At 34.2% G+C, this 19,481-nt stretch overlaps 1 protein-coding gene across 1 annotated transcript; it reads left to right on the top strand.

Moving 5' to 3' along the window:
- Positions 1–8,707: 8,707 nt before the first annotated feature.
- LOC147486627 (uncharacterized) lies at positions 8,708–9,716 on the top strand. Its single transcript, XM_086573793.1, has 2 exons — positions 8,708–9,399; positions 9,491–9,716. The coding sequence occupies exons 1-2, from the start codon at positions 8,708–8,710 to the stop codon at positions 9,714–9,716; spliced, it is 918 nt and encodes a 305-aa protein (XP_086429919.1).
- The last annotated feature ends 9,765 nt before the right edge of the window (positions 9,717–19,481 follow it).

Genomic DNA, 19,481 nt, shown 5'->3' with positions numbered 1-19,481 from the left:
TCACATCTCACATAACTTGTTAAGTGTCAACAAATTTGTTACTGACAATCATTGTGTCATAATATTCACCCCTAATGCATTCTATGTCAAGGGCATTGCATCGAGGATGACTCTTTTCCAAGGACCAACTGCTAATTAATGGATTTTATCCTATGCATCTCCACCATGAACATACTTCACCTACTGCCTTCATCTCCACTAAAGCTTCTGCATCCATCTGGCACAAGAGGCTAGATCATCATGCTTCAGTGGTTCTTAATAAACTCGTTCAAAATAAAAGCTTTGATGTTCAAGGATCTTTAAGTTTTCCCTTTTGTTCTGATTGCGCATTAGGTAAAAGTAGAAAACTTTCATTCAGTCTTTCTACATGTAAATCTACTTTACCTTTGCAATTGTTGCATATTGACTTGTGGGGTCCTTCATCTATTTTGTCAATAAATGGTATGAGGTTTTATGCAAGCATTGTGGATGATTATTCAAGATATTGTTGGATTTTTCCTTTATCTCTGAAATTTGATTTTGACTTAACCTTTCAATCCTTTAAATCTCTCGTTGAAAACTCTTTAAATCACAAAATCAAATGCATTAGCATTGATGCTGGGGTGAGTTTACTAGTACAAAATTTGAAGGTTTTCTTATCTCTTATGGCATCAAACATCAGTTTTCTTGCCCACATACACCATAACAAAATGGTGTAGTACGTGGAAAGAAAACATAGACACATTTTGGATATGGCTAGAACTTTAATTTCTCAATCTCATGTTCCTTGTCATTACTGGGTAGATATCTTTTCTGCTGCAGTATTTTTAATAAACAAACTGCCATCTCCCTCACAAAATCATATTTCTCCATGGCAAAAACTTTTTAATACTCCTCCAACCTATTCCAATCTAAAAGCATTTGGTTGTATGTGTTTCCCATGGCTGAAATCCTATGTCAATCATAAACTTGAAATAAGATCAAAACCTTGCATTTTCATAGGCTACAGTTTACAACACAAAGGTTACAAGTGCCTTGATAGCTTTACTGGAAGAGTTTACATTTCCAGGCATGTTGTCTTTAATGAGCAAGACTTTCCTTATAAAAGTTCATCTCCTTCAGATACTATTACTTACTTTCTTGCTTCAGACTTTTGTAATTTTTCTACTACTGAACAACATACTTCATCTAACAATTCATCTTCTCATCCTTCATTAACTAATATCTCAACTGACATTTCACCTATGCCAACTTCTTCATCTCCTCAAACTCTATTCCAACTCATTCTATGACTACAAGGTCTAAACTTGGCATTTTCAAACCTAAAGTTCTTCTAACAACTAAACATCCTATTCCTCTTGCTTTACACACCTCTCTATCATCTTGTCCTACAACTCCTACATGCTTCTCTCAAGCTAACAAATATCCACAATGGAGATCAACTATGGCAACTGAGTTTAATGCCTTATTGAAGAACATAACATGGATTATTGTTCCTCCTAATCCAAGTCAAAATGTTTTGGGTCACAAGTGGGTTTTCATAATCAAATTGAAGTTAGATAGTTCCTTAGACAAGCTCAAAGCAAAAGTTGTTGCTAAAGGTTCTCATCAGGAAAATGGATTTGATTATCTAGATACTTTTAGTCATGTTGCCAAGCCTACTACAATAAATATTATTCTATCTTTAGCAGTACATTTTAATTAGGACATTCGATAGCTAGATATATCCAATGCTTTTCTTCATGGGCATCTAAAAGAAGAGGTGTTTATGTCTCAACCTCAAGGTTTTGTTGATCCTCTCAAACCAAATTATGTTTGCAAGTTGTTGAAGTCTCTATTTGGGCCTAAACAAGCACCACGTGCTTGGTATGAAGAACTTTACCAAGTGTTACTCTCCATAGGCTTTGTCACTTCAGAAGCAGATCATTCTCTTTTTATTAAGAAAGATACAAGGTCAGTGATTTACTTATTAGTTTATGTGGATGACATTTTGATTACTGGTAATTGTCCACTTCAGTATAAAAAAGTTATTCAACAACTGAGTTTTGCTTTTGCTATCAAAGAACTTTGTTCAGTTAATTTCTTTTTAGGCCTTGAAGTGAAAAGAAGTTCAACTAGTTTGTTTTTGTCTCAAACTAAATATATTCATGATTTACTCTTAAGAGCTAAGATGTTATATGCCAAGCCTTGTACTACTCCAGTTTCTTCTAGTTGCAGACTTGATTATCATACAGGAAAACTCCTTGTAGATCTTACCGCATACAAATCTATTGTTGGAGGTCTATAATATTTAACTTGGACAAGACAAAATATTTCATTTGCAGTTAATTCAGTGTGCCAGTTCATGCATAATCCTAGAGAACCTCATATGAGTGCAATTAAAAGAATTTTGAGATATCTTAAAGGTACAATCACACATAGGTTATGGTTTACAAAAGATTCTCTTCAAATAAATGCTTTCACAGATGCAGACTGGGCAAGCTGTCCAATGGATAAGAGATCCATAATTGGTTTATGCATCTTCCTAGGCTCTAATTCAATTTCATGGTCTGCAAAGAAGCAACATATTGTGGCCAGAAGTTCAACTTAAGCTGAATATCGAGCTTTAGCTTATACTGTAGCTGAAATTTACTGGTTATGTGTTCTTTTCAAAGACTTGCAAATTTCTATTCCCAAATGTCTTGTGATACATTGTGATAATATTAGTGCAATCTTTCTTGCAAATAATCTTGTTTTTCATGCAAGGACAAACCATGTTGAGATAGACTACCACTACATCAGAGAATTAGTCACAAGCAAGCGTAGTTCTTAGATGTCCAGTATTTGTGTACAAAGGATCAGCTTGCAGACATTCTGACTAAAGGTTTGTCAGTGCCAAGATTCAAACTTCTTACTTCCAAGCTGTCAGTTAAACCTTCTCCCTTCAGCTTGAAGGGGGGTATTAGTGATAGTAAGTCAAAAGTCAAAGATTGAAGTCAATCAAAGGCAGTCAATCTTCAGAAGCTTCTACAGACAGTTACAGTTTAGTTATAATAATAGATTCTGTTATACTGGGGTAATGAGAAAGTAATCATGTATAAAAAGTGTACTATGTAATACTTAGGAACTAAACAATCATAATATTTTTCAGATTATTTTCTAGGGTTTCTATTTGCTAGCCCATTGGGCCAGATCATGGGTCTCCCCATTGAAACGTCTATTAATTCATCTTAACTTGCAAAATGAAAAAGATGGAAAAGCATTTCTAACAATTGAGTTTCTGACAGTCTCTAGGTTTCAGTTACACTTATTGGCAACATAGCTATCTAGAGCCTTGATTACTTGCAAGCAATCTCCCTCAAATAAAAACTCTAGTCTTTCCAGTCTAGACACCAATTGTACTACCACCTCTGCTGACATTACATCTTTGCCTCTTCTGGACTCCTAGCTATAAACCTCCTTACTACTGCTCTTGTTGTTAAGCCATCATGGTTCCAACTTCCAAGCAATTGCTTCAAATCAAGCCCAGCCTGATTCCTTGTTATATACATATCATCAAATTTAATACAAAATGTAAGTGGTGTAATGACAGGAAATAGCCCATCCAAACTTGAGAGGCCCACATAAGTAGGGTTGGTTATCGAGTCGAGCTGTTCGTGAGTAACTCGAGCTCGGCTCATCTAAGGCTCAACTCAAACTTGCTCATTCAATAATATGAGTCTAGTTTGAGCACATTTTAAAACTCGAGCTCGAGACGCTTACGAGCAAATCACAGTTCGCACTTTACATAATTATGTTAACGCTTATTTGGGTTAACTAGTACCCCCCCCCCCCCCTGAGCCAATTAGGATTCCCCCCGTACTAGATGGGGAAATTAGGGTCTCCCCCCCTAAGTGCACAAAAAAAAAAGTCAACTTGGGTTGACCGTGTTTTTTTTTTTTGTGTATTTGGGGAGAGACCCTAATTTCCCATCTAGTGGAGGGGTAATACAAGTCAAATCAAACTCTAGAGCCTATGATCGAATTCAAATTTGTAGTCTAGAAGAAGATGAATCTAGACTCATTGAGCAACTCGAATACTTAATGAGTCAAGCTTGAGCACGAAATAAAGCTCGAACAAAATTTGAGCTTGACTCGCGCTCATCTCGAGAGATACACGAGCCGAGCTTGAGCACCCTAGTACTCGACACGAGTAGCTCGATGACTAGCCCTACACATAAGAGCGTGAAAAGGAGGAGGAGGAAACTAAAACAGATTCATCCTCGACTCCTCTTCCAAGGCGTTGCTTGTCTATAGGTCCTCCTCAAATTAAAACTTTATCCCTACTCCTAGTAGACCCTTTAAATTTAACATTATTCATGTCTTCCCATAGAATATGTAACAAGGATAGTGCTAGAATCCCCCTTGTAGCAACTTCTTACTCTTTGTCGACAAAAATAACTACACTCATTGTCTAATGGTTATGAATAGCATAATCTCCACCCTTATACTTAGACCTGCAGATCACACACTTCTAGCTAGCCCAACTACACTCGAAGTAAGGCTGGTCATCGAGTTACCCGAGTCAAGTTTTGTTATACTCGAGCTCAACTCGCACATGCAAAAGCTCAACTCGAACTCCCCTTCGAGTTTAATATTGAAGCTCAAGCTCGACTCGTCCAGTTCTACTAATAGCTCGAGCTCAACTCGGCTCGACTCGTTTTGCAGTTCAAGCTCGAACTCAGTTATGCTTGTTTGAACTCGAACTCATAGCTAAAAAAAAAGTATATAAAACATTAAAACTAGTATAAATTATTAGTTATAGTTGGGTATAAAGTATAAAATGCGTATAAATTATAAATTACATACTACGTATGGGCTTATAAAATGAGTAGCTCTCGAGCTCGAGCTCTAGTACCTCACGAGTAGCTCGTGAGCTACTATACTTGAACTTGAACTTGAATTACTCACTATCTAGAATGAGCTTTAAATTAAGCTCAAGATCGACTCATACTTTTGCGCGGACAAGTTTGAGTCGAAACTTTGATGAGCCGAGCTCAAGTTACTCATGAACAACTCGACTCAATGACCAATCCTAACTCGAAGAAAATGTGTATAGGGTCTTCCACCTCCTTGTAGCAATATGGATATGAGAAGTTGATAGGTAATTTAACAGCCTAAATAAACAGGCTAATTAAACCCTACTTTATAATAATATTCACAAGCGCACAAGGTCTATTATAGTGATAGTTATAGCAAAACAGGTCGATCTCGACTATAGGGATTCCTTTTTAGAACAATTAAGTACTAGAATATCTCCTAACCTAATCTGAACAATGGTTGTTTATGGAAGTTTTGAATTAACTATTAACTAAAGCTATTTACTTTAATTACGGTCTAAGGAAGAAATAAACTAAATAATTGGGTTGTGTTAAGTGAAGAGAATTCTAGAATGGTCGAATCCACTTTAAACCTCCGTAGACACTATCAACTTAACCTTTGATATTCCATTTATATATTTCTGAGTAGTATTATCGATGATAATCGATTGCTTTCTCGATGATATTATCAATACAATTATTTTTGTATTTTCTTCCCAAAATTATCTTCTTACACAACTAAAGATTAAACCCAAAACATTATTTGTCTTCTTACAGTACAAACAATCAAATGATTTAATACTAACAGTTATACTAAGCTTGATTAATAATCATCTATTCAAACTACCGAATGTGCATCACAGAAACGGTGAAAGAAAAATCGAGTTATTAATCACGAGTTCAAAGAAGAATTTAATCATTAATAACAATTTAGGAATACCAAATATCAAACATCCACATCAATCTAAGGTTTCATCTATGCCCTAGAAATAGAGTTTAGTTACACATAACAATGAGAAAAGCAGCAAAGAAAGAAGTAACAACCATTAATAAAATCGTGATTTCGCTGTGGTGTTCTTCTTCTCCAACTCTTGTTCGCAAGCTCCGTAGTTGTCTGTTCCAGCGCTATTTCTTCAGCTCCAAGCTCCCCAGATGTGTTCCCCTTAACCTCTCTATAGGTATTGCTTATATAGAGTTTCCTTCATGTTGCGTGAGTGTTGGAATCCCTTCACGAGAGTTGTAAGTGGTGGGGAGTCTTAACCGAGTGATTCGGTGTAAATCCTGACCACAAAAAGAACTTATTGTTCGCATATTGAGAAAGGGGGGCGTGCACCCTCGATAATAGGCAAATTATAGGGCGCGTGCCCTTTAACTTTGACTGCAGCACTTCAGTTTTTTACAATAGCTTCTGGATATCTTTCACATGCTATTCCATACTCGCATCGAGCATTCTTCCTGTAATCAAACCACAAGGATTTTACAATCATTTTAAAAGCTTAGGTCTCAACCCGTTTCATTGCATTCGTGTTGATTCCTGTAAAACCAATGAAACAAACTAATAAAATGAACTTATATCAATTAACTAGACAACTTAATATAAATATGGGCATAAATGTATAACAATTATGTGCTTATCAGAAGTCCCCTATCATATATGTATGCATGTCTTATATTTAAGAGATCACTTGTGGCTGCTAAGCCAAACATATATGATTTCCATAGAAACAAGTGTGCGTTGGTAGGGAGTTTGGCCTTCCACAGTTTCTTGATGGTGTCATTGTTACGTTGAAGATAGAAGTTTGCCCAGCCTAATTCTTCTCAGAGAAGTATATATAACCTGACTTGACACTCATGATACCATCTTTATTGTTCAACCATTTGATCATGTCTCCCCCCTGCATTCAAAGGCCTGACCAAAACATCTATGACCTGCTTACAAATGAATGGTAAGAGGTGGTTGGTAATATATGACTTCACCATCCCGACCAACCTCTTTCAACTGCAGTAACCAAATCTTGTACTTTCCATCTTTCCAGCTTAGCACTATATATAGTTTCCCAAATATAGTTTGTATCAATCAATATATTTTGTCAAATTAAGTGGATATAATGTATCAATTGATGGAAACTGTACGTTTTAAATATAATTTGTAAAATATAAACTATTAACATCATTTTATTTAGCTAGATTTTTCAAAACAACATGCAAAGTTTGTTTTGCTAATCAACAGTCAACAGAAATTTCAAAACATTCCTAACTTTGTGTTGCATGTTTTACTGACATTAGGAGGTCATGGTATAAAGGGACCAAGATTTCAGTGCATGTCCTTCATCAATATTTGCAAGATTTCAGTGTATGTCCAACATTCCTATTGCTTCTCCTCCTCCCCTCTCCTTTTCCTTTGGCACAACTGGACTACGCTAAAACTCTTCACTCACCCTCTCTTTCTCTCATCCTAAATCAAATGATAATCCTTCATCATCAAATCTCCCTACATCATCTTTTTATTTTTCAACTCTTGATGCTTGAATATTGCATGATCTTTGCAACCTTAAGTTGCATAGCATATTCGATTTTCTACAAAAATAAAAATTAAATAAAAAAATAAAATATTGATAGCAGACACATTTATATATATATGTCAATTTTGTATGTCGGGCTCGCTACATCGACATACAAAATTGACATACGGAAATGACATACGCATTCCAAAAGCAGATTTGCACATTAAACTAAGGGTTGATTTTTGGTAGAGATGACTTATCTACTATGGATAGTGTCTCCACAAAAAATCAGCTCAATTGGACGTCTCTAGTCTTGTCAAAAATGCATTTAAATTTTGGACCGTCAGATAAATTTCTAACTTGAACTGAACTTTTGGTAGGGTTTGACATGTTCAAAGGAGCTGATTTTTTGTGGAGATGGATCTCCATGTTGTGGAGATCACATCCCCATAAAATCAGCTTTTAGTTAATTGTGTAGGTAGGTAGGATTGCGGGCTGATTTTTTGTGGAGATGATCTCCATGTTGTGGAGATCACATCCCCATAAAATCAGCTTTTAGTTCATTGTGTAGCTAGGTAGCTAGGGTTAGATAGGCTGACCTTCACCTGTTTAGAATTAAACTTTGTTTTAGTTTTCCAGAAGCATCTTCCTCCACTACTACATATAAATTATAATCTAGTGGAGGACACAAAAAACTACAAAAATTGCAATCTCTTTGACATAGCTCTACTAGATAATCTGCTACCTTATTGCATTCCCTAAATACATGAGTAAAGGAAACATAATCAAATGACTGCACAAGGAAATGAATGGCCTTAACCAAGTCCTCGCAGTACCATGGAGGCTTTTCAAGCTTGTTGATTGCTTGAATAGCTCTCAACGAATCATACTCCACTTGTACTTACTTGAGTTGAAGTCTTGAGCAAAGAGAAAGCCCACTTTCAATGGCCTTTATTTCCTGGTAAATAACTGAGTTCAGCCCACCACTACCAGTAAAATCGGCTATCACATTCCCAAATTCATCTCTAATGACACCTCCATGTCCATCTCCTTTGGATGCAACTGCTTCATCTGCATTCATCTTTGCCTTGCCTGGTTCATGACAACTCTGATTGCATTGCTTGTGAATTGGGGGTATAAGTTGCACTTGTACACCAATGGCTTCAAGTAGTCGTCTAGCTAGTATCAACTTCATCTGTTAGCTCTGGGAGTATAAGTTGCATATATCATTTCAATTCTCTACATAACTTGGCATGATATTTGGCATGATATTAAACTCTATTTTGGCATGATATTTGGTGTCTTAATGAGCCACTTCTATGTAACAGTGAAGCAAAACAACTCTTTGATCTCCTTGAAGATGCAAAGGTCAGTGAACTTATAAAGGATGGCAAATGGAATTCAAGTTCACGATTTACCTGAAGGAAACATCAAGCAAAGCATTCAAAAGGTTGATATATTCTCGGAAGTTGAAGAGGATCAAATTGTCTGGATAGAAACACCTTCAGGGGAATTCTCTAGCAAATCAGCTTATTCGGCCTTGAGAAGGAAAAGAAATAAAATGAAATGGGCAAATCTTGTTTGGGGACGACTTGTTATCCCCAAATTCTCTTTCAATGCACGTCAATTGTTCTTTAGAAGTTTGCCAACACAAGATCGCCTAGTGGACAAGAAGGTTTTGCATACCTTTTCGTGTTGTTTCTATAACAACAGTAAAGAAAATTTTAAACACTTGTACTTCGATTGCTCTTACTTTAAGGAAGTATGGTCTGGTGTAAAGTCTGCAATTAGATTAGGACAACAAGTTCATGACTCAAACAAGGAGTGGTGTGATCTTATCAACTTGGTTCGAGGCAAATCTCCATGGACAGAAGTGATTAGATTGTATATATGTGCTACTATTAACTACATATGGACTGAACGCAACAACAGAAGATTCAATGGACAACTGTCTAGTTCTATTGTTATCAGTAACATGCTCCTCAGAGATATCAAACACTATTTGGAAGTTCAGGTGGAGGAGATTAAATATTCAATTCAAATAAGAGTGTTGGCTGACAGAATTGGACTCTCATTCAAGTATAAGAAGACAATACTTAAACATGTCAGATATATGGTTACTTCCTCCTTCTGGTTACATTAAGCTGAATTGTGATGGGTCAATGAATAGGGAGGATGTGGGATATGGTGGTTTGGCTCGAAATGAACATGGTCATGTTATCTTTGCTTTTACTGGAGGTGGAAATGTGCATTCTATTTTGTTCCAAGAGCTAAAGGCAATAGAAGTTGGAATTAGCCTATGTATTGCACATGATTTTAAGAGAGCCATATTAGCTTCAGACTCATTACAAGCTATCCAAATGCTTAGGGAAATCGAGACAACTCCATGGACGTGATGGAATCTGATGGCAACAATCAAGAAGCTTCTGCTTAGCTTAAATGAAGTGGTATTACTTCATGTCTACCGCGAAGAAAACAGAGCTGCATATCACCTTGCAAAACTCTCTTTAGGCGCTAATATAGAGCCTTTTGTTTTTACATCTCCTTTATGTAATATTTTGAGTGCAATAGTAGAAGATGATGTAACAAAGGTTTATGAAATATTATAAAATTAGATGGGGATCTGCAAAATCCTAGTATATTTAAAAAAAAAAAAAAACCTATTTTGTTTTCTTTTTCAGTTTTATAGGCTTTGAGTTCCGTTCGGTCCATGAAGACAGTGAAATGGAAAATGATTGGGCCTCCACGATGGGCCCCTAGAGAGAAATAGGTCGGTTGGGAAACCCCTCCTTCTTTTTCAGTTTGCATTTTGAAAATTATCTAACGGTAAAGTTTCAAATTTAGGGCAACCAAAATTTGTATTCTCAACGGTAGTATTCTTGATTCGTAAAGACTCAATTTGGAAGTAGCAAGATATTATTGGGTCATTATTCTTCTTCTTCAAAGAGTCAAGTGGGTGTTCTTCGATTTCAATTTCAATTTCAAGAGTTGTATCATTTCTGCCTAAAAAATGACGTCCCGAAATTCGGATCTTTATTATTATTATTATTCTTTTGGTGTGTGTTGTTGTTTTATAGTTGTTTGAGTGTTGTTTATTCTCTGATTTCAGCGAAAAAATTTCATTAAACAAGTTCTTATCTTGTTGAAAGAAAATGACATTGGAGTTCCCGAAGCTTCATCCCAAATCTGTGATATAATCAGTTACAAAGATGTTAAGACTTCATTAGTTAAGGATTTTGTCTCAAACAAGATGTCTTCTGAAGAGTTAATCTATCAAATTGGATCTGCACTCTATTTGCATTTCGGGGAGGTTCCACATGATATTCGAATCAGTTAAAGACTTGAAGAATGCAAAAGAATCATACTTATGATGGAAACCAGGTCCGATGAAACTGTTCGATGGCTCAGGGAGGCCGTTCACTACAGTCTCCTATCTTAAACCTTGATATTCAATTTGGCACAGGGCCTTGCACACTTGATTAAACCGTTGTTTCAAAGAAGAAGAGGAAGGGGAAGCAATTGAGAACGAACAAGAGATGTATCTAATTGAGATGGTGGTGGACAGGGACGGAGCCAGGATTCTAAGCCAGGGGGTGCGAGATTATGTGCACACCCCACCCAAAAAAAAATATATATATGCAATTTATTTTATTTTATTTTTGTTAGAAGATCTAAACAATAAAGATCAACAAAATTATGCATTTATTTCAATTCACAAAACTAGAGTGCGTTGACTACTAAGAATTTAATATGGACGGATGAAGTTAACTACTTAAATACTTAAGCCATTAATTGATACTACTATGTCTATATATATATATATATATATATATATATATATATATATATATATATATATATATATAATCTAGTCTATATATATATATAATCTATGTCTATATATATATATAAATCTAGTCTACAAGTTTATAACAATTCAACAAATTGTTAACTTTCTATAATGCCATAAGTCTATATAACCCTACTATCATGTAGAGAAAACTATAAAAGATTAACATTGAAAGTAAAAAATTACTTTGTTTTTTTTAAGTGAAAATTTTATTGATAATGATAACGAGTTTTACAAATAATTAGGACAAGCGTGCAACAAGTTGCGCCTCAAATCCTTTCTGAATTTGTTTTTTGTTTTTTATTTTTTGTTTTTTTTGTGGGTTGAGGTCTGACGTTTGAGAGTGAAAGAAATGAAGGAGAGCTTACGGGTTTGTTATGGGTGATTAGAATTATACAAACTGACCGGTTGGGCTTTGAGCCTTGGCTATTTGTTTTAGTCTCATTAACCCATCAAACATTCAAAGACACATTTGTCCCTCTTTAATGGTTTTGGACTCAAAATAAATGATAAATGATAATTTTGTAAGGGCAAAAAGAGAAAGAGAAGTAAAAAAAAGTTGGTTTATTGGAATGTTTTTTGTCTTTTTTTCATACTATTTTTTTTGTTGATTATATTCTCACTATAGTTGTGAAATTTTTGAGGGTGCAGTAGTGAAAGTTTGCTAAAATAATTGGAGGTGTGAGTCCTTATAGTTTGAAGATTTTTCTAAGCAATTAGTTATGTGGTAGTGAAGCTTTTCTAATCTCAGGAGTGCGACCGCCCCCACACTCACCCCTTATAACCATCTATGGTGGTGGACAAGAGGTTGACGTCGAGGGGAACACCGGAGTTTCTTGTTAGGTGGGTTGTTTACGAGGAGGCCGATGATACATGGGAGCCGTTAGAGAGTTTCAAGACCTGCCCTAACTTTGTTTCAGACTTTGAAGCAAGGAGAAACCAAAACGAAACAACCACATCTGGTCGGGACGACGACGAAATCCCCTATTTTAGAACCCTTATCCCCAAGGGAAAACACAGCAAGCAAAGTAAACGACAAACTGCTGCAGGTATAATCCCTTTTTCTTTCAATACTGTTCAAGAATGCCAAGGCCCTTGATCTGATCGACCATTTTTAAAATTCAATATGTATCGTGAATCACTATATTGGCCCCTTTCCGTGTTATTTATTATTGTTAGGGGTCGTGTTGGTAGTAATTGTCCCATAACATTGTGTAAATTCCCATTTTCCCGTTGATTTGAAATTAGAGCAGTCTTGGTCCCTATCTTATATATAACTAGCTTTCGAACCCGTCCTATGAACAGCTGTCATTATATTAAATTATTCTAAATAATATTAGCAACTATGCACAGCTATGAGATATGGAAATTATATTAATCACCCATTCAATTTTCTTGCGCCACTCTCTATAAAAAGAAAGTACCAAACCATGATAAAACTCATCGATATATTTTTGTTATTAGGTTATTTAATAATATAAGTTTTATTGAAATTTTGTGAGAATGCCCAATGTGGCGAAAATGATATTGAAGCTACTTGAATAGCAAGACATTTCCAATCATAATAAAAGAATTGTAATAAACACTACTTAAAATGCAAAACTATACTTATCGAGACATTATATTCTCCCTACATATAATACAACTATGTTTCGGGGTTAGTTCAATACATTTGCATCAAGTTTTCGATTTTACGTTAATTATTCTTTGATGCTAGTTCAATGTAGTTGCATCTAGTTTCTGATTTCCCATTAATTATTCTTTGAGGTTAATTCAATGTAATTGTATTAAGTTTTTTTATTTCCCGTTAATTATTAATTAAGGTTAATTCGGTGCAGTTGCATCTAGTTTTCATTGTTTCGTTAATCACTCTTTGAGGTTAATTCAATGTAGTTGTATCAAGTTTCTGATTTCCCGTTAATTATTCATTAAGGTTAATTCAGTGCAGTTGCATCTAGTTTTCAATGTTTTGTTAATTACTCTTTGAGATTAGTTCATTGCATTTGCATCCATGTTTCAATTTCTCGTTAATTACTCTTTGAGGTTAGTTCAATACATCTGCAACCAGTTTCTTATTTCCCATTAATTATTTCTCGAGGTTAGTTCGCATCTAGCTTCCAATTTCTGGTTATTTATGCTTTGAGGGTAGTTCGATGTAGTTACATCCGGTTTCCGATTTCCAATTAACTATTCTTTGAGGTTATTTCAATACATTTGCATTCAGTTCCCGATTTTTCGTTAAATATTCATCAAGGATATTGTATCCAATTTCTGATTTCTCAGCTTATTAGTTAATCTATGATTTTAGTTTAATGCAGTTGCATCCAATTTCCGATTTTTTGTTAATTATTCTTTGAGGTTAGTTCAATGCAGTTGCATCCAATTTTCGATTTCCCGTTAATTATTCTTTGAGGTTAGTTCAATGCATTTGCAGCAAGTTTTCGATCTCCCGTTAATTAGTTTTTTGAGGTTTATTTGTTCAATGCAGTTGTATCAAATTTATAATTTCCCGTTAATTATTCATTGAGGTTAGTTTAGTGTAGTTGCATCCATTTTTCGATGATTCGTTAATTAGTCGTTAGATTAGTTTATTACATTTGCATCTAGTTTCCAATTTCTCATTAATAACTCTTTGAGGTTAGTTTAATACATCTGCATCTAGTTTATAATTTATTATTATTTATGCTTTGAGATTAGTTCGATGTAATTTCATCTCGATTTCTGATTTCCCGTTAACTATTCTGTGATGTTATTTCAATGCATTTGTATCTAGTTTTTTATTTCCCGCCAATTATTCTATGAGGTTAGTTCAATGCAGTTGCATTCGGTTTTTGATTTTCTGTTAATTATATTTTGAGGTTAATTCAATGAATTTGCATCCAGTTTCCGATTCTCTGTTAATTATTATTTGAGGTTTGTTTGATGCATTTTTTGCATATTGTTTCTGATTTCCCGTTAAATATTAGTTTAATGTAGTTGCAGTCAGTTTCCGGTTTCTAATTAATTACTTTTTAGTTTATTGTATTTGAATAAAGTTTCTGATTTTCCGTTAATTACTCTTTGAGCTCAGTTTAATGTATTTGAATCCAATTTTCAATTTCCTTTTAACTATCCAATGTGGTGTATAATATTAACTTTCTACTGATCCATCTGTAGTGTCTTTGCAAACATGACATAAAAATAAATTATGCTTGATTTACTACTGATTCTACTGATTTATATCTGTAGTGTCTTTGCAAACATCATCAAAGATTATTCAGTTCTCGATTTTCCGTTAATTATTTTTTTAAATTACACTTGACTCACTATGTGGGATCTTCAAAGATTATCTGCAAACGGGTCCTGTCACATTAATTATTCTGAAAAATATATGCAACTATATATGCAGAACTATTATATACAAATATTGTATTGATCACTCATCCAAATTTCTTATAACATGAAACCCCCACGTATTCTCTAGTAAAAAAAAATAACTCATCATTGATAAAACCTTTCAACTTCATTTTGTTATTTAATAATAGAAGTTTGATTGAAGGTTTGTGAGATTGTCTAATAAGACGAAGTTCATATTGAAACTATTCGAATAGCAAGGTATTCCCAATTATAAGAAAAAAGATAAGATAAACACCGTTTTAAATGCAAAACTATATATACTTGTCGAGACATTCCCACAACATATAACACAACGATATTTTGAGGTTAGTTCAATGTATTTGCATCCAGTTTCTAATTTTATGTTATTTATTTTTTGAGAATAGCTAGTTCAATGCAGTTGCATCCAGTTTCCGATTTCTTGTTAATTATTCTTTGCAGTTAGTTCAATGCATTTACATCCAATTTCCAATTTCCTGTTAATTGTTCTTTGAGGTCAGTTCAATGCATTTGCATCCAGTTTCCGATTTCCCGTTAATCATTCTTTGAGATTAGTTTAATACATTTGCATCTAGTTTCCGATTTCTCGTTTATTATTTGATGAGGTTGCATTTGCATCTACTTTCTGATTTCCCTTTAATTATTGTTTGAGGTTAGTTCAATGAATTTGCAGCATATCCAGTTTCTAATTTGTCGTTAATTATTTCTTGCGGTTAGTTCAATGTATTTGCATCTAGTTTATTTTTTAAAATTAGTTCAGTGTAGTTGCATCCGGTTTCCGATTTTCTGTTAATTATTTTTTAAGATTAGTTTCATGCATTTGCATCCTGTTTCCAATTTATAGTTAATTTTTTTTTTTACGTTAGTTCAATACAGTTGCATCCATTTTCCGATTTCCCATTAATTTAATCTCTGAGGGTTAGTTCAATGCATTTGCATCCAGTTTTCGATTTCCTGACAATTATTTTTTGATGTTAGTTCGATGTATTTACATCCAAGTTTTGATTTCCCGTTAATTATTCTTTAAGGTTAGTTTAATGCAGTTGTATCCATATTTCGATTGTCCATTAATTACTTTTTAAGATTAGTTTAATACTTGCATGTGTATCCAATTTCTGATTTCCCGTTAAATATTATTTGAGGTTAGTTCGATGCATTTATATCTAGTTTTATATTTCTCGTTAATTGTTCTTTGAAGTTAGTTTCATACAGTATTATATATATTTTAAAATATTTGTCATTATTGGTTTGCCGTTATTTTTTTTTTTTTTTTCATTTTTCTATTATATATTTTGTGATGTTATTTTTTGTATAATTTAGTTTTCCACATGTAATTTGTTTTAGTTTGGTTTGGTATATAATTTATTTAAGCCCAATGTCCACTTTAACTAAATCAATAGTTATATAATTTATTTAAGTCAACGTCCGCTTTAATTGAATCTCGTTATTACGCTAAAATTGGAAATTATAAAATTCATAAATTTAATTGGAATATGTCATAATTATTGTTGCTAAAATTGTAGTTTTTGAAATTCTTAACTATGACTAAATGTCTAAATCCCATCGTGGATGATAGATCAAATTGATCCAACTTTATTTGTTAGGCCTATATATATAGTGCATATAATACAATTTTATTTGTTTTGGGTGTACACCCGTACTATTACTTATTTTATGATTAGTTTAATTTTTTTTTTCCTTTTTTTTTTCTCATTCACATGTGCGGTTAACAAATGTATAAAGTAAATGTTCAAGCAACTCCATTTATTTTTTCCTTTGTCCTTTCATTTCAGTTTCATTGTTATTTTAAACTTCATATGAGATTAGAAAGAAATTTTATTTTATGTTTTTGGCTAAAACTTCATATGAGATTAGGGCCTGTTCAAAAAAACTTTATTTGGTTTTCGTGTAAACTTGTAATATCATCAAGTTCAGCAAGGCTTAAGAACTTTGTTTTTTCAAGAAAATTGTTTTTTTGGCTAAAAATCTATTGTTTTTTATTGGGCTTGGACCATGCAAATTAGTTTTTGTCTATTTTTTTTTAATCTGTGGGGGCCGTAATTAGCTATATTGTTTAGGAAAAATTAGAGACTCTGTGAAACTCTAGATAGGATTGGTTCTTTATTTATATCCTACTTGTTCGTAATTAGTAATAAAGTTTAGAAAAAAACTGGAGTCTATGTGAGTGCTCCAAAAAATAGATTGATGAGAGTATAACTATAATATATATCTAAGGATTTGGAATTTTTTTTTATCGTAATTAGTATTAGAGTTTACAACAAATTGGAGACTATGTGAAGTCTTGAAAAATAGAGCCAAGAAGGTATAGCTATAATATATATGTAAGGAAGCGGATACCAGATTTCCCAATTAGTTCCCGTATTCTAGGGTTTAGACCAAAGTTTTTAACGGAAAGCGTACCGGAAAGTTGGACAACCATTTTATTTTTGGTCTTCATTGAAAGGGTATATATGTAATTTAATATATTCCCAGACTATAAAACACAACGTATTGACATTTTTTAGCAAACAGAGACACCGTTTTGCGATTTCCCCAATAATAACCCAAAACAGACGCACCGCTTCAGGCACTTTACCCGCAAATAAAAAAACAAACGCTTAACCAAAATTGTTCGTCTTATTCTTCTAATTGTTCATCTTCTTCGGTACCAAAATAACAAGTCTCCACTGCTGATGATAACATGTGAAATGGGTTTAAGGCACTTTTTGCTTCAAATTCGGTCGGATTTTATTTTCGTTTTCTTTTTTAATGCCTTAAATCGAACTTCCCTTTCTTTCCATTTTATTATTTGCTTTAATCAAGAGTTTTAGATTGTGCAACTTCAATGGAAACTTCAATAGAAGAGGTGAGTTAAACAAGTTTTTATTCTTACTATTCATAAATTCAACCTTTTTATTTATGCTTATTCTACAAATTTTGGATATGCTTCCCGAAATTTTATTCTGACTGTTCCTCAATTTTGTAGGAAACCCATCGTTCTCACCTTCTTCTCCCTTTCTCTCTCTCAAATATCCCCTCACAAATTAAAAGGTTTGGATCAGGTATGGTTGTTTAATCAGTCTCTAAATCATTCTCAATTTCAAATCTCCCCTCACAATTTTAAAAAGCCTGAGATTTTCAATACCGTTTTGTTTGACATCAAGTGAACGTTAGTTCTTTAGAGGAAGTGTTTCTCGATATTCTTCGCAACAACTCCAAATTGGAAGCATTATATACAGTAAGTCATTTTTCCTACTCACCAGTTACTTGATTAGTTTTAATTTGCAATTGCATGTCTAAAGTTGTGCACATGCCGACTCTTAGTTGAATATATGATATGAAAACTGTATGCTACCCCAGCCACCAATTTTATATGCAATGATAGATTTCGGGTTAGAACTTTTGCACAGATAGTTTCATTTGGATTTATGAGGATATTTTAGAATCGTCGTCGACAATTACATTAAGCGCATCTTTGGGGGATTTAAAGCCCCAGATGTTTTGGTTGTGAGTTTGCCAATTAGCTCTATTGAGAACTCAAGAAGATTAAAATGTAACCATAAAGATTTGCGACCTAGGTTTGATACCCTTTGTGTGTTGCACTCTTCAAGTATTTATAGTGTTAGCCCGATAAGTGGCATTATCATAATTTATTAAGGTTTTATTTGCGTGAATTGAAGGAATGGTGCTACTTTGGTTTCTTATTGTAGCAAAAATACTAAAAATTTGCTGGTCTGCTAATCTTAATCATGTTGGTGATTTTTTTCTGTGGGCTATTCATAATGAGATCAAAATCAGCTAGAATAATTGTTTACCTCATTCACTAGGTGGTTAATCTCAATTGTGGAAACTGTTTTGTTTCCCTGGATAATGACCATAGATGTACTACTTCGAGGCGCTGTTCGACGCGGCAAGATCCACCTGTATCAACACAATTCTACGACTCCTTTCCTAGAGCAGGGAAGAGACTACATGCTTTTAATGTATCCCTGGTCCCTGGATGCATGTTTTGGTCATAGGATGCTGATTTGTAGATGATATTCTATAGAGAAATCAGCAGAATCCTTGGTAGTAATCATTTGTTTTTATGTGGCAGGGGTAATTCTCTAAAGGGGCATCTACGGCTTATGCTCAGGTCTTTGCACCCCACCATGGATGGGCTATTAGGAAAGTTGTCGCGGCAGGGATGTATGCCCTTCCCACAAAGGCACAACTCTTGAAGAAGCTTAATGAATATGGTTAGTACATTCCTGTAGTTAGTTAATTACTACGTCATACACAAACAAATCATAAGTACCATGAGTCTGTGCTGTAAATGTTATAAGTGCATCCACTCTGAAGAAACATGTACTTTACATTTCTTCCGAATTTCTTAGCCTATGAGATTGACCAAATGCTTGAAGGCTGGGTTGTGCTACCTCACGCTTCAGTTGTCGTACACGTTAACTTAGTGAGCACTTACTCTGAATATAACCTGTAGTCATTTCATGATTTATGGTTCAAATCAGCAGAGTTAAGACACTCGATTGTGTTATTTGAAATACATAACTAACGTTGAAGTCAGTTTAAACTCCATATTTTTCTGCCTATTTGTTACAGTTTCTAACATTCGTTTAAACTAGTCACTGGGAAGGTGGTTCAATTGATGTTGTTTGATGTTTTCCGAGTCATCGGCAAAGGTACGGATGCAGAGTTATGTTGTTGCATTGTCTCCTGTCATTGCGTACATTGACAAACTATTTCATTCAAAAGAATTGGGTGTTGATTGGTAAAACATGAATTGACGTGATGCCTCAGACTGAATGGGTTAGGCCGTTCACATCTTTGCTGGTAAGCTGGATTTGTCTTTGAACCCTAACTGGTCCTGTTAATCAATAGGAATCATAAACAATTATTTCTAATGTTAACTTATTGGTTGTAATGCGATGCACTCTAA

This window comes from Coptis chinensis, chromosome 7 (assembly GCF_015680905.1).
Source record: "Coptis chinensis isolate HL-2020 chromosome 7, ASM1568090v1, whole genome shotgun sequence".
Classification (NCBI taxonomy): Eukaryota; Viridiplantae; Streptophyta; class Magnoliopsida; order Ranunculales; family Ranunculaceae; genus Coptis; species Coptis chinensis.
Note: the sequence above shows the minus strand (reverse complement) of the source record. Positions and strands in the feature narration are given on the sequence as shown.

Bases quoted from the DNA above. Each gene is read 5' to 3' on its own strand.
- LOC147486627 (XM_086573793.1), top strand. From the start codon at position 8,708: ATGGCAAATGGAATTCAAGTTCACGATTTACCTGAAGGAAACATCAAG. The intron at 9,400-9,490 runs GTATAAGAAGAC...GTCAATGAATAG, and splicing joins AGAATTGGACTCTCATTCAA to GGAGGATGTGGGATATGGTG.